Raw genomic sequence first — 17,061 nt, forward strand, 5'->3', positions numbered from 1 at the left:
AATATTGTTCATCACTATACTATATAAATTATGTTCTACAAAACAATCGACATCATATATCCAATCAGGATGTGAATAAAGGCATTCTTCACAACAATTGGTTCTATACCTGTGAAGTGCATTTGAGAGTAGTTCGGTAAACTTGAAGGTGACTTCCACGGTTTTTGCTTTAATTATTATTTTTTGAATGTGTTGATATCTGCTCTTAACTTCACGCTTGATTTTTTTACTTTATGATTTTTGCCAATATTCACAAGCGCGATTCGCCATGTTAACCCCAGTGTTTTACAAGTACCTTGCATGGTGGCCATATAAAACTGATTAAATCCTTGACCTCACGGCTAAAACAAATGGAACTGAAACTGACACGAGTACGAAACTACCATTTTTAACTTAAAAACAGGTGAAAAGGATCATAATTCATTCAAAGGATTTGTTTTTTTTCGTTTTCATTGAGATCAAAGCCTTGTTTCAGCCCTAATTAACAAAAGTAATGTGGATTGCAGACCTTCTGGCACTGGATAAGGCCTTGGAGGAACAGAGCTGGGGTTTTCTGAAGATTTAAATAATTAATATGACACCTTCAGCTCCACACAGAAAGCGGCCCCCGTGTTCGAATTTGGAACAATGTCATCGCCGAGTGTAATGCCATTTGCTTGGAGGAAAATGAGCTGGCTGCATCACGGCAGGTCCATTGTCTGTGCTGCGGGGGGATCAGTCAATTGTGCGACCTTTTCTCATGCTAAACATTCACTTTCAGGGCAACTTTGTAAACCAGCTTTCGCTCCATCTTGGATGGGAGGTGCTGGGCTGTGTGGGGGGTGAGCATTGAAGAGGGGTTGTGGCTGGTCATTTTATGGTTTTAATCCTCCTAATCTCTGTAAAAAGCAGTCTTGTTGGAGAGAGATCCACCCCCCCCCCCCTCACAGATTCTGAGGATTCAAACGAGGAGCTAGAGCAATGGTGTCATTTGCTAACAGAGCCAGAAAAATAATCTCAAAACACATCTACACTTCGGCTCTTTGCACTTCTTTTTAATTTCATAGCAACCTTGACACATGGGTGAAAATGACATGGCTGGTGAGGGTAATGTGATGTAGAAAAAATATATATATGGCTCATATGCAAATGAACCTTCTGTTCATCCAGCATGGTGGCTAAGAGGCTGGCTAATCCAGCTGGGCTTATTCAAATGAATGCTTCTGCAGTGATAATCACAGCGGAACAGTCCTGTCCACTTCATTATCACTCCATTAAAGGTGAAAAGGGAGATTTTATTCAGAAAATGTTCAAACGCTACAACTAAATTAAATTAGTTAATAGTATAACTAACAGTTACAATTCCTGCCATTCACAGATAAGGAAACAAATTACCTGTGTTTTTCGTGACATACAGATTATTTTTAAATTGTATATTAAGGTGACATTTAAACCTCTAGGACTACGTTTACGCTGGTGCCTTAAATTTCAAATGATCATTAATCAAAATATGAAATTTGATTAACTAAAATAAAACTACATATACACACGCACACACACATGCACACAAAAACACATATGTGCATAAACTAATCAATCATAACATTAAAAACACTGGTGAAGTGAATAACATAGATTTTCTCGTTACGATGGCACCTGTCAAGGGTGCCATTATATATTAGACAAGGGAACCGTCAGTCCTTGAAGTTGATGTATTGGAAGCAGGAATAATGGCCCGATGTAAGGTTTGACTGGGCCAAATTATGACGGCTAGATCACTGATCCAGAGCATCACCAAAATGGTGGTGTTTCGAGCATGCAGTGGTTAGCACTTGCCAAAAGTGGTCCAAAGAAGGCCAACGGTGAACCAGCAAGTGGCTAATGGGTGCCCATGGCTCACTTATATGCGTGGGGAGCGAATGTTAGCCTGTCTGGTCCGATGCCACAAGGGAGCTACTGTATCACAAATTTCTGAAAAAGTTATTGTTAACTATAATTGAAAGGTGTCAGGACACGCAGTGAATCACAGTGTGCATGTGGTTCACCTGGGGAAGAAATGATAACAGGATGCACTAAGGGAAGAAGACCAGTTGGCAGATGCAGTGTGATGCTCTGGACAATGTTCTGCTGGGAAACCTTGGGTCCTGGCATTCATGTGGATGTTACTGTAGACGTCACCCAGCTCAAGACCTGGTGAAGTCAACAAAACATATTCTGACTCTCAGACTTTGTGACGTCACTAGCTCATGTTGCTACATTTTAATAATTAAGTAACCAAGATCACGAGCATCGAGTCCATTCACTGCTACAGTTGAAGACCACGGCAATGGAATGAGGAAATCTGAATGAACTCTGCTGAGCAGTAATGGAGGCGCTAGTCGAAGGTGCTGAATCGTCTCTCGGTTCCTGAAACGTGGCAGTGGTCGTAGCAGTGGTTTGTTTGTGTGCCATGTGTTCCACCTTCTCTTCATCATTTTACGTCACACTTTGAGTGGATCATGGACAGAATAAATTATTCCCAGTTTGTATTGTCTCCTGCCTGGAGTAGCGCCCTTTTCCTGACCACATGTGGCATAGCTTTTCCTGCAGACATCTTCTGGAAACAGGAATTATAAATATACAATTGTTTGGGAACAGCGGTCCAACCGCACTGCTTTCCTGGCGAGAGGCATTACCTTAAATAAGGCTCATTTGTAATAATAATAATAATAATAATTAAAAAACCAAAACCTGTTACAGGTTATATACCAGATGTTGGTGTTTTCATCAATGGGCAAACAGACATCAATACCTAGGGAAATGTAACAGTGAGAAGAAGGTGATGGAACAGGTGTCATGGGTAAATACTGCATCAGACTGAACGTTCTTTAAGGCAGAGGGGGAATCTGCCAATACCATCCATCCATCCATCCATTTTCCAAACCGCTTATCCTACTGGGTCGCGGGGGGTCCGGAGCCTATCCCGGAATCAATGGGCACGAGGCAGGGAACAACCCAGGATGGGGGGCCAGCCCATCGCAGGGCACACTCACACACCATTCACTCACACATGCACTCCTACGGGCAATTTAGCAACTCCAATTAGCCTCAGCATGTTTTTGGACTGTGGAGGGAAACCGGAGTACCCGGAGGAAACCCCACGACGACATGGGGAGAACATGCAAACTCCACACACATGTGACCCAGCAGAGACTCGAACCCGGGTCCCAAAAGTGTGAGGCAACAGTGCTAACCACTGCACCACCATGCCGCCCCTCTGCTGATACCATTAAAGTTTAAATACATTACTGTGACAGATGCCTTTTCAAATTACCACTAGCATAAGTCCATGTCAGAATTCCTTAACCCTATTTGCCAGACGTTAAACTTACCTATACGTAAACATGCCCAAGTTTAATTAGATAACCTCTATCTACATGAACACACAGACTCAAAAGGAAGAAAGGAAACGCTCATTCTTTCATTTGTTTAACTATGGAAACTGTATTCCCATTCCCATGAAATATTTGACTGAACATTCCTCAAAATCACCATCCTTACCAAAGAGATGTAAGTTATTAATGGATTATCTTACAATTACAGCATTAATACCCAAATTTAATAATCATTAAAAAAGACCATTTAACAATATTCATGTCCCAACTAATTTTAAACTAGATTTCTTCTGTTTAGGAATTATCTCATCCACATGTAACTTTTCTCTACAAAAAGCTGTCAGGACTGAAACTAATCAGGCATTGAAACATTTTATATTAGTATTCGACCTGCAAAGAAAGGTGCACGAGTTATAGTTTTGATTTTTAAATTTAGCTATAATTTTTATTTTATTTTTAATTTTCATTTTAGTTTTCGGTGTGGTTCAATTAATTTTTATTTTCTTTTAAAAGATATATTTCTATCTAGTTTTGGTTATATTTTATTTTTTGTTTTATTAAAATCATTTCTAGGAAGAGACTGAAACTTAAATGTGTCTAATCTTCAGAGAATCCAACATTAATATACAAAACACATTATGTACATGTCCTCAAAATCAGCAAAACACGCTCCAGGCATTGTTAATGATAATTAAAGATAAACAATTCATTACTTTAGCTAAAGAGTATTAAAAACCGGTAACAGAAAATATTTTACATTTTGTAATATTTGATATTTTTGTAAACAGTTATTTGCGGGAGCAATATTTATTTATTTATTTATATATTTATTTAAATAATATTTATTATTTCATTTAGTTGAGGTTGTTTTATTTTTGTTTCTTATTTTATTTCAGTTTACAAAAAATGTTTTATCGTTTTTATTACATGATAATAACATTGCTCTGATGTGCTTGACATTCTCATAGCTGAAATCACTTTTTTAAATTTGCGTTTGTATTTTTTTTGTCAAATGTTTTATTTCGTTTTGCCTTATTATGACAAATTGTCTGCCGTCTCACTTGCGTTCGCTGCCCTTTTGGAGGCTTGCTTACCAATAGATATTCCCACATGGTCACAACAGACAGATTGCCTTACAAGCCAAGCTAATTAGTCCATCTGTTGCCCTAAACCCCCTTTTTCCTGCAGTGACTCAACAGTAGACCATTATACACACACTTGAGTTTCACAACCATTTTACAGAACTTTTGTAATAATTTACAGCATTTTTAATGGGGCAGAAGTAAGGAGCTAGCATGGCCGGCCAGAACTTTATGGCAAGTTTTCCCACAAGCGCGTTTCACCTCCGGTAACCCTGACATTCCATGCTGCCAAGGCACTGATGTTAAAACACGGAGAACTAAGTAAGATCATATGCTTCACGTCAGAGTACGACTTTGGCGAGCTGAACAGCAGCTTGTGGCCCAGAATGGTCCATCTTAACACTGACAAGGGGAAGGTTCCGTATCAAACCCTGAGCAGTCACCTGTGTTATATGAGCAGAATAAATTTTCATTAAAGGACTTTTTTTTAATCAGTTTTACAACTTGCCAGCTGTAAGGCTTTTTCTGAAGAATGACACATATGAATATGGAAAGGTTTAAATGGTCCCGTAAGGACACTGTCTATGTTCTTCAGTGGAACAGTTATCGCGTTATAACTATAAAATCAAACAGAAGCTTTGGCAGAGAGGTACTTAAATTTTCTTGTTCTTTAAATGGGGGATTTCTATGGTTATGCTGAAGGGGCTCAATTACTCAGATTTCGGGGGCGTCAGGAAAAGCACAGATCAGCTGGGTCTGAATCTCCTGAGTGTCCCACAACAATACCGAGCAACACCACGCTTCAGCAGAAATGACTGCAGTCTGTGTTGCCCAGAGATCTTTTATATCAGTATTCGACCTGCAAAGAAAGATGCACGAGTTGTAGTTTTGATATAGTTTGTGGTGATGTTATCAAAAATGTCTTTTTCGTTCTTTCTGTACCGTTTCGCCGATTTCTCAAATAGTTATTAATTTCCAGTTTCTTAAACTAAATATAACGTCAAGATAATGAGGCCCACAGAAATACATTTTATGAACACATTTTAATATGTAAGTGCAGAATATATTGACAAAAAATGTTTGATAATGCTTCATAATCCATTCATAGTATGTTTATGAGCAGTGACTAAGTACTAAGTACTCCTAAGGCACCCTAACTACTTTAATGCATATGCTTTTCTGCTGCCACAGAGCTCTGTGCCTCCTCTCACAGCCCAAATATATTAATACACTTCAAAATAAGTGTCTTAAATAATTAGAATTCTGTTTGCCAGCCAAGTCACGATGTGGCATTTGCTGCTGCTGAAATAGCAGTTCCCTGAAGTCAAGTCAGTATATATAATATGCCACATTTAAAAACAGCCCCAGCTGACCAAAATGCTGTACAATTTGACAAAATCACAGTTATCAAAAAACATCGCAAGCAGAAATAGAAAAAAAAGACTTAACATAAAACTCACATTTTCAAAGAGGATCATTTGCATTTTAAACCAGAGATGTAAACACTGAGAGGCTCACTTCCTGCTACCGAGTATCAATCTTATATACAAACAGACTATAAGTTTCAGATGGTTGTATTCCTGGAAGCACCACGTTACCTAGTACTGTATGGCAACACGACCGTTCCAGCCTCACACGTATCTCCCAGCCTCCTACTCACACCTAAAAGTCAGTGTGATTATCCTATTTCTACATACATCCATTTGGACATACAGAACCCAGATGCAAGTCAGGGACAGTGAGTTCAAATCCAAGGGTCAGATTAGTGATTAGGGCCACTGAGAAAGGTCTTCAGTACATGACTGTCCCAGGATTCATCTAACCCTACTGTGTCCAAAAAAAAAAAAAGTACGTAACTCTGGATAGGAGCTGTTGCTAAAATGTAAAAACAATTGTACCGGCGTAGTACAATAAAACAGACTTGTTTAGGGGTTTTCAACCCGAGGAAATGTTTTGTAAATTAATTAAAGGGATCATCATTAGTTTCATGCAAAAAACATTCTGCAGTACTATGGAACAAAATAATATTCAACGGAAGCCCTTACTGGTTTGATAACATAAGTCCATTTACAAGCAATGTGTGACATATCTGCACATCCATCTATCCATCCATCCATTTTCCTAACCGCTTATCCTACTGGGTCGCGGGGGGTCCGGAGCCTATCCCGGAAGCTACGGGCACAAGGCGGGGAACAACCCAGGATGGGGGGCCAGCCCATCACAGATATCTGCACATATGCACAGATATTTTCTTTTTATTATCATCAGTTTTTGACTGTCTAATTCAGTTGCGAACAAATTACTAAAACACTGATTTTGTTATGAAGCAATAAATCTACAATATCCATCCATGCATTTTCTGTACCTGCTTGCCCAATTCGGGGTCATGGGGGGTTCAGGGCCTATCCTGGGGGTCACGGGTGCAAAGCAGGGAAGGGAACAACCCAGGATGGGGCCCCAACTCTCTCTCTCTCACACACACACACCCACCCACACATCCACCCAACCCTGCCTTTTCTGCATTTCAGCAGTGAATCTTCACCCTTCTTCCACCTGCACCATGCCCCAAGTCAGTGACACTCCATTTACCCCTGCGGCCAATGTGGCAACTCCAATTAACCTCAGCATGTTTTTGGACTGTGGGGGGAAACCAGAGTACCCAAAGGAAACCCCACGACGACACAGGAAATACATGCAAACCCCACACACACACAGAGCCATGGCAGAGACTCAAACTTTGATCTCAGAAGTGTGAGGCAACAGTGCTAACCACTGCACCACCATGCCACAAATTAGCAACACTTTTACTGAATTTAGCAAGTATCCCAAGACGTTCTGTGAGCACTACATAAACACACATACACCCAGACAGACAGACACACACACAGGATTATGACATAACTGGCTGCATGATGGCCAGTCTGTAGATTTTATCTTTAAGCACAGTACCATTTTTCAGTACTGCATCTTGATGCTATCTGCCAGGAAATTTGTGTTCTAACTGAAGCATTTAAAACTACTTTCAATGGGATACTGTGCTAGACATCAATTGCACAATTATTCTACGGAGTGAACCGGCAGAATAAGTTGCGGGTTGTGATGGACTTCTTAATATAGCAGACAGTCTGAAGAAGCTACGAAAGAGGCTGCAGTGCAAAGGATTCTGGGGAGGGATGCTCAGCTACCTAATATCTTGAACTTTGCATAATCAAACCAAGAATGAATATACTGTAAGAAGGAAGTATGGTCACCTAAAGAGTCTAATAATTAATAGCAAATATTTAATAATGATTATATTTTGAGTTCACACTTTCCATCTGCCTCTTATTTACAATAAAATGTTTCCACAGCATGGCCCATCCTGCTCTTTTCTGCCGGCATTAAAACCAAAGCAGACTCCCACTGCCCATCTTGATATGATTTAGCCTGTCCCTGCCCTTGTTTGATTGTTCTTTCTTGCTGAATTTCATACTGACGTGATTCCTAATGCTGAGGTACGAAAGTAGACTCTAACTGTAAACTATATAGACCTACATAGGATCAATTCTGTATTACTGTGTCCTATTATGGATCGATAATGAGCACGCGACCCGCAAATTAAAGTATATAAATGTAAAACGTAGAATGTGTTAGTGAAAAGCGGGTTTGTGCTTGGGAAGTACCGTTTTTCCCATGATGCACTGGGAATGGTGCAGGACTCATGAAGTTGTCATTGGACGAGAAATTATATACTTATGCTGCAGCCAATAACTGATAAATGAGCCGTGTGACATATAACCAATAACCTGCGTTCTACTGCCAAGATGCACCTTAACAGATACAGGATTAACAAATCACATTATATTCAGATTAAGTGGAGAATGTTTATGCCAATCATATCGACTTTGCAGTGAGAGTTCTTCTTACCATTTTTCTGGAACCTGTTGTTTGCGTGAGAAAGGAAGCTTCGGGGAGTGTTTAGAACCTCTCTGAATTAGTTCTGTAATAAGACAGAAATGAGGTCATCCGAGGGCTGTCGAAAGCCAATAAATTTGTTTACAATGCCTAGCGGTTTTATACTTTAACATAATACCGAGAAAATTAATCAAACATTCTATCATGCCATAGATTATAGGGACGTTTGAGCCACAGGGGATGAGAATCTTTCAAGAAAGAAATATTTATTTATTAATTCACTTGTTCTTTCATGAATTCATTCCTTTTTACTGATAGAGTCAACATGGACTCGCAATTCATTTATTTTTACCCATTTCTGTTTATTTACGACATAGACTATTAAGCAGAAATAAGTCAGACATTTCCGTAGCCTATATTTTTCTTCCATTGACGTTTTTCGGCAAGAAAACTAAGAGGGTCTGTTTACTGTAGATGATCCTACATAAATAACCTTTAAATGCTGTGCCGTCTAATCACATTTGCTTTATCGTGAACACAACTAAATCAGTATAATTATAGGCTGGCGATTTATACAAGTAATTCTAGCAAAAAAAAGAAAAGAATGCGAACTACCAATTAGCAATATTTCTGCTCCGTAAAAATGAATGCTGCAAAGATACGCCGACATATAGTTCCTATTTTCTGTCAACAGTCTTGCGCAGTAATTACTTTATAAAGATACACGGAGAATACGCTTTAAAACAAAAGCAAATTATTTAGGCTAATCATATCCTGTGACGTATACCGATAGTAGGCCTATTATAAATTTGGTGAATCAACATGCATAGCAGGCCGCCAATGATAAAGAAAATAAAAATATAAGAATGACAGCTACTATAAATCATTATGAAATATGTGTAATAATGAAATGCATAGGACTATTGTATTAATTTTTTTTACTTCCAATTCGCGTTCTCAGTTGTGTCTGCCCTTAAAGAATAAAAAATGTTTTTCATTTATATTTACGGTTATTGCCATTAATTTTTCTAAACCTTACCGGGCCCCTAAGTGGACATGGGAGGAGACTATTAATTCCCGACTTCAGATGATTAATCCAACGCGTTTCTAATTGATTTTTATGTATTAATATGCTCTTGAGAATCGTTTGAGAAAAAATGTCCAAACGAGTTATTTCCTCCGTTAGAATCAGTATGCTGTACAATGCCTGAAGCAAAAAAAAAACAAAACCTTAATTTGGCTTAATTTCCCAAAATAATTTTGAAATCGAAACCCCTCCTGAACATTACTGATCATAGACACTTACTATTTACAAATTCGTGTACATATTAAGTTATATAAAACCACCACAGGTAAATTAATACAAAATTGCACTTATAAGCCACTACATTAGTTCGAAATTTGAATGTCAAGTAAGTCTTATTTATTTTCATTTGAAAGAAATGAATGACTCATTTGACGTAAATGTTGTTTCTAAATGTTTTTAAATGGGTTTCCACGAAGAGGAGAAGCTTAACATGAACCACGAATCGAGCCAAATTAAATATTGGGAGGATGGCCGACAAGTTCCCGCCGTCCTCCCATGGTCCCTATACCCCTCTGAGGACGCCTATTAGACAGGTGATTTGTTGATTACTTCCCTTTACTACTAGTTAATTTTGTCTGGGTAGATACTTTTTCATTTAATTATTTGCCAGGTCCGCCAAAGCTGAATGTCTTATGAATGATTAGTTTGAAAAAAATAAAAAATAAATAAATAAATAAAAATTAAATTAAATATATGTTACTTGCAAAAACGAGATGAAGCCACTTTACGCCTGGCACACACATGCGTTGTAAACTGGCGCATAAAGGGTAATGGCGAGATATTTTGATTAACGAAGTCTATCTATATGAAAAATTGAGGACTTATTGGACAAATTATCACCTTCACATAAATAGGCTTAAACGACCCAAACAATCTACGTGAAGTGTATAATCTCTTTTTGTGCACTCATTTTAGCTACCTGAACTACTGCGTTAAGCTGCGGAAAAGTAATACGGAGCATAGTTGGAGACCTGCAAAACTACTTTACGTTATTGCTTCCAAAAGTGTGTAACCGGTTTGGGACTGCAGGTAAAGCGTAGGAAACGGAAGGCCATCTTCGGGTGTCCTGTCATTGTCGTGCCACACCCGGGTTTTCCAGCCTGTGTTCTGTAGGCCTATAGTTCGACTATATTTTAATAATAAAAATCCACGTAGTTTTCAAAAATTACACAGACCAATTCAAAGAAACGTTTAGAATAAACAAAATGTAAAATCAATTCAAATGGCAAAGAAAAAAAACTAAAAAAATCTTTCAAAACTACTACCAAGCAATTTTGCTCATTTAAGGCAATGTTTCTTTATAAAGAGGAAATATAGCCATGTGTCATGTTTTATTAACGTTAAAATTATAATAGGCCTATTCGGGTGCTTGGAGTTTTGAAACCAATTAATAATACATGTTTTATAAAATAGGATAACTAAAGTATTAGACCTGACGAATATGATTGCCAATTATTTAATGATATTTTTCAGAAAATAATTTCAAGTAACAAGACTTAAATGAAAACCTAAGCGAATACGATCAGTTTGTAAAGTGCGTCCGTGATGCTAAAATGATATGCAAGGTTATTTACTGTAAATAGCAGTCCAAACACCATGAATAATTAAATCGCTAAGAAAGCAACTTATAAAATGTGTATATATTCTAAAAGCAAGTCATAAATTCAAATAAAATAAACATGTTAATGTTTGATTGAATATATTATTTCAGACATACTTCCATAACTGTAAGAGGACAAACAATGGATTTGTGAAACAATGGCGATACAGAAGATAAATAAATGAACTATATTTAATCATCATTATCATTAACAACAACAACAACAACAATAATAATAATAACAATAACATTATTAATAATAATAATAATAATAATAATACATTCCGTTTTCTTCCGTTAAGAGTAGAACTTACATTTGTGTGACATTCTGTATAATTAATAGGAACGGGACAATTCCTTTAAAATGTAAGATTAATACAATGCAATAGTGCAGGAGTTGCAGCAGAATCATGCAAACATTTCTTATGGTGGATAAGCATATATGCTGTGCAGCTGTCTTATTCAATTCTAATTAAATTAGCTTAGTCAATGATTGATTAAATTTGAATATGTTGCGAGCTCACTTCTAAGCAGCTGAGCCGCCTGCAACTGCTTAAGACTCAGCCGGGGGCAGGGCCGCAGTACGCGCGTATAAAAACGGTGAGCTGTACGGCGCAAACATAAAGCAACAACAGTCGTACGAAGCGTCGGCAACCCGAAATTTACCGTTAAGTAAGACCCACCCTTGAAAAAACGGACTTGGATTTTGTGATCCGGACCTTTGGATAGAGTAATGGAGGAACTTACAGCTTTTGTTTCCAAGTCCTTCGAGAAGAAAACGAAGGGGAGCAGGAAAGACAATATCTCATATCGGGAAGTTTTGGGGAGCGACTTGGCCAATAGCAGAGACCTCGGAAGCGCAGAACCGAATCTACAAGGCATTACTGATACCAGCAACCACTGTCCTATTTATCTATTCAAAGAAAACTTAGAACTCGATAAAGAACAAATCGAGGATATTAAGAGTAAAAGGGCTGACGAAGGTAAGTTAATTTCTAAAAGTTGTTGCAATAAGAGGACTTATATTTTAACTTTTCAGGCACAACTTCTTAATTTTCACAAATCAGCGTGTACTATAGTCAAGACATTTCCACACAATGGAGCGTAATATTCCTAATGTTACACCGAGTAACATAAAACATTTTTATACGTATACTGAAGTTTATCTAAATAATTACAGAATGTTTGTATGTATTATCACAATGGGAATGCTAATGAAATGTCAGCAGTCACTTAGGAGGGAAGGTACAGGCCCAAACTACTTTTAGAAATGAAAGCTGAAGCTGTACAAAACGGCAGACAATATTCTTAAAAAAAATCCAGTATATATATAATTTTGTAGAAATATTCAAACAGGAGTCGTGGATCTTGAGGGAAAGATTGCATCAACAAAAATATTTATACTCTAGTAACATTAAATGAACTTAAGTTTTGAATACAATTTTGAGCATTAAAAATCTCATCAGTCCTAAATATTGGCAGCACCGCTGCTTATAACGATTTGTGTTTAACAATTTACTAATAATTAACAAGAGACATCAATGAGGCGATGTTACTGAATAAAGAGCTTTTGTCTGCAAGGTTACTGCGGCATGACTGTGTAATTATGCTTGCATTACTTGGTTAGGCGTATATTCTTTATTCCACATTAAGGAGACGTCGCTTGTAAAGTCATTAGGATGGGAAGGAATAAAAATATCTGCTAAAATAAAAAGGTTAAAAGGTTTGGGATGACGAAGTTGTACAAATCACGTAATTCTAGTGCATAAATAGAATTATGTTTCATTGTTAGGTCTACGCTTTATTACATTTATGAAGAAGCGACATGACAGACAGACAGATAGATAGATACTATGTAAATAAGGATATGCACATTTAAATAGCAGAAATACTTTTACGCATTAATACATAGTAACAATAACTATTAGAGAACTATAAACAGTATCAGTACAAAGAATGTCAGGTAAAACATTGTACGGAATTCCGTATGTATGGCCTTGTATGTGGAAGTACGTGAACGTACACAGACGAAATATTAAAAATAATTTTAATTATTTATGAAATACTTATCTACTGAGTTTCTTTCGGAAAGTCGCCAGATTTATATTAGGTTATGGGAAAGACTGATGGCGATATTCCAGTGTCATGACTAATAGCCTCCTTACGATATTTGTGTACGCCAGATGCTCACGTAGCGTGTAGGGCCAGTATTTACGCTGTAAGGGCACTTGATGCTTTACGGATCATAGGCTGCCGCGAGTCTGTCATTTGGTCATTTTCCCGTACGAACGTAGGCCTGGTTGTGAGTACTGATTGTAAAATGTTATATGTTCGTACAGGAATATATGAATGCAACGACAAAAAAGATAGATTGAAACCCGAGGACGAAGACACGCGAAACAAAATGAAACAGAGGCGGAGTCGGACGAATTTCACACTGGAGCAGCTGAATGAACTGGAACGACTGTTTGACGAAACGCACTATCCAGATGCATTCATGAGAGAGGAGCTGAGCCAAAGACTGGGACTTTCGGAGGCCAGGGTACAGGTACGTGCCGATCCGAAAACGCGCAGAAACGATCGGATGAACAGCGATAGTATTAACCGGTAATCGAATGAATCGAAGGAAATACAGAAGATATTAAATGCAACTTAAACATACGACGCGTTTCAAGATAAAGAAAGGAGGTTATATTACGTGCCGTGTAGCCCATGTAAATGCATGTAGAGCACAGGGTAAATGTCAGGCAAGTTAGGTAGGCTATACATTGTATTACAAACAAGGTTTTTCTGGCAAAACGAAAATGGAATCTTCATAGTCTTACTAACATAAAGTTAATCAATAGAGATATGCATGATATAATAAATGAACTTCACTATAGCGCATGCTGTTCGTTCGTTGCCTGTGAACAACACAAAAAACAAATAAATACAATAAATAGTTACGCATGTATTATAACTGAAAACGTGATATTTAACCATCAATGATAAAATGCCGATCGAACTATAACATATATGTATAAAAGGTAATTTGGGTGATATATTCCTATTTGTGTACACCTGTTACCCGAAATTCACTTCGTAACTCTACTAAATAAGCGAAATATCTGTAGAAAATTGACATTCATCCATTACATGTTGCAGGGATTATGTTTTAAGGCTGGATATCAATCAATTAATTATCAATCGGTTGTATTTCAGTTCATAATAAAAGATAAAAAATGATTTTAATACACCTATCTAGTACAGAAACATTCTTCTATACTCAGCTATGAGCTTTTAACGATTCATAAACGAAGGTGACGTAATTATATTTTTAGTTAGTCTTCAGCCGTCAAGTACAAGCCAAAGCAAATGCTGAATAAGAAAAGGGTGACAATCTGAGTACTCACATCTTTCTTATATAACAATTTACGAAATATTTCAAGCACAAACACTAATCAAATGTCATCGCTTTTACCATGGATGCGTCTAAATGATGCCGACTAACTGATACCAGTGAAATACTGTAAGATGACCGCAATGTGTGTAATCATCAGAGTGAAACGCCTGTTAAACTTTGCGGATTAAATGTCATATCATTGTTCTTAGAAGTTTCAAATTCCAGTGAATCACACACAGAAATCCCATCATTCGCGATTTTTATTTTGAGTTTTAACGTGTGTGTATATCTATATGTGTATATGTATATATATATATATATATATATTTTAGCAGCCTACGCCGTTTGCATGGCTCGCCGTAGTACTGCACCGCATAGCTTGCAGTATTTGAAAATTCTTAAATCTCCGAGTTGCAGTAATTAACTGAAATATGACCTGCAATATTTAAGGTCAGTATATTACCATTCAATTCAATTCAATTCATTACCATGTTACCCTACTGAAATACATTAAAGAAATAATTGTCCTAAATGTACCCGTTTTAATGTAATGTAATATTTAATGTATATAGATTCTAAGTATAAAAACATTTTATCCATGAATCCACGTCATCCACGTCTTAAATTGTTAATAAATACATATACAGACAGGCATTCTTATTATTTTAAATGTATTTAATATAATTACTTTTAGTCAGGCACCAAGTGCCATCAAAGTTTTATTGACTTGGAACAGTTAGAACAAATTTTTGATCATTTATTTATCTAACTTTATTAATTTATATTCATTTATCAGTATTTATGAAAGACTCCCGAAATGATATTATTGACTGTAAGAAATGTCATATTGATTGTTGTTTGCTGTCATTTTCTTTTGTGAGACAGTACATTTCACATGACGAAGGCAGAGGATTTTGTTAAATAATTGAATTTTGCTTCTTTTTTTAAGGTTTGGTTTCAAAACAGACGGGCAAAATGTCGAAAACAAGAGAATCAAACGAATAAAGGTACTTGGCAAAGACTTTCTGTATTTAAACACTGACTATGCAAGACGGCGGCAAATAAGACAAACTCTGATCTGCTGGATACTATTGGGAGACACAGTGCATACGATTCCGGCGTGATACATCCTTGGATGTTGTCACACATGCCTGATGTCCTATGTGGGGTATAATAGCAGAATGCAGCCAGCAGGGAGGGCAGGCGCTGGGAAGCCCTACAGTGTTAATGACGGCTTCTCTTGCCTTGCTTAGGCATCATCTTGGGGAGCGACGGCCACCTGGAAGCCTGCAGAGTGGCCCCCTACGTGAACATGGGTGCCCTACGGATGACCTTCCAACAGGTTTTTATTGCAGCTTTTACAATTTCGAGGACTGAAGTACATTAATTTGCCTTGAGATGTAACAAACATATTTTTTAAGTTTTAGATCTTTTTCAATTTAAAACTGAGAATCTACTGAATACCAAAAGGTCATGAATGCTGTGAACTATAATCAAAATAAACTTGAAATACCTAAATACAAACAGAAATATACAGGAAAATGGACTAATAATGAATAAACTACTATTGATTCCAGTATATACAGTGTTGCCTATAAATTAGGTAATTGAGGATATTAGGAAGGGTTGCAGAAAAAGTCTTCCGTAAACCAATCACATTTGTACCTGAGGGTATGAAGGGTGGCAGTGGCTATTTGATTGTAAAACTTTGAAATCTAGAGGTTACTAAGCATTACTTTGTACTTCTATTTGGTTATTGAACTATATAATAGGAAATCGTAAGACTGTATAAAGGCTTAATAATTGTTTTTCTGATTGCATGTGTTTGATGACACTTAGGTACAGACCCAACTGCAGCTGGAAGGAGTATCTCACTCACACCCGCAGCTGCATGCTCACCTTGCGACCCGAACTCCGTACCTGATATTTCCGTCAGCGCATTTTGGACTCTCACTCGGACCGCTGGCAGACTCTGGCTCGGTGGCAGTGGAGGCAGCTGCCAAGAGCAACAGCAAGAATTCGAGCATCGCTGACCTCCGACTCAAGGCAAGAAAACATGCGGAGGCCCTCGGACTCTGACCCCATGGGCGTCCCTGCCACTCCCAACTCAGATAATTGCCTCTCACACAAGTCGCAGCCTGTGAAAGGCCATTATAGTCGCGGTTAAAGCAAAACAAAATAAAGAAAACTGTCAAAGACCCAGCTGCCAAAACAGGCACTTGTCGGAAGGTGCAGTCAAATGTCAATGAAAGTGACTATCTTTTGTCTAATGGGGAGAACTTTTAAAGTCTGTTCTGTGTGTCTGAGCTCTGGGCCTGTGCAGATTCCTCTTTATGACAAAAAAAAAAAAACATTTAAAATGGGCAAATACAGGCAGCCCCCAGGATAAAAATGTCCGACGTCCAGAGAACTCGTATTTGCAAGTGGACTGCCATAGACCTTATTGTATTAAACGTCTGAGTTAAATACAATGGTTTGTAATAACAAACCCATGCATTACTTTGTGACTATCATGAAAAGATTATACGGTTTCAGCGGTTCATTTGCTTGAGGTACAGTACAGTGTAGCATGTAGCTACTTTAATTATAACTGTTTTATTATTATTATTATTATTATTATTATTATTATTACTTAAGGAGTGGATCTCGTTTGGAACCTGGGG

The 17,061-nt window shown here is 37.6% G+C and overlaps 1 protein-coding gene across 1 annotated transcript; it reads left to right on the forward strand.

Moving 5' to 3' along the window:
• The first annotated feature begins 11,654 nt into the window (after positions 1–11,654).
• LOC125710307 (short stature homeobox protein-like) lies at positions 11,655–16,758 on the forward strand. Its single transcript, XM_048979888.1, has 5 exons — positions 11,655–11,999; positions 13,356–13,564; positions 15,348–15,405; positions 15,652–15,740; positions 16,238–16,758. Exons 1-5 carry the CDS (start codon positions 11,750–11,752, stop codon positions 16,475–16,477), a joined length of 846 nt encoding a protein of 281 aa, XP_048835845.1. The 5' UTR covers positions 11,655–11,749; the 3' UTR covers positions 16,478–16,758.
• Positions 16,759–17,061: the final 303 nt, after the last annotated feature.

The sequence above is a fragment of the Brienomyrus brachyistius genome, chromosome 16, assembly GCF_023856365.1.
Source record: "Brienomyrus brachyistius isolate T26 chromosome 16, BBRACH_0.4, whole genome shotgun sequence".
Classification (NCBI taxonomy): Eukaryota; Metazoa; Chordata; class Actinopteri; order Osteoglossiformes; family Mormyridae; genus Brienomyrus; species Brienomyrus brachyistius.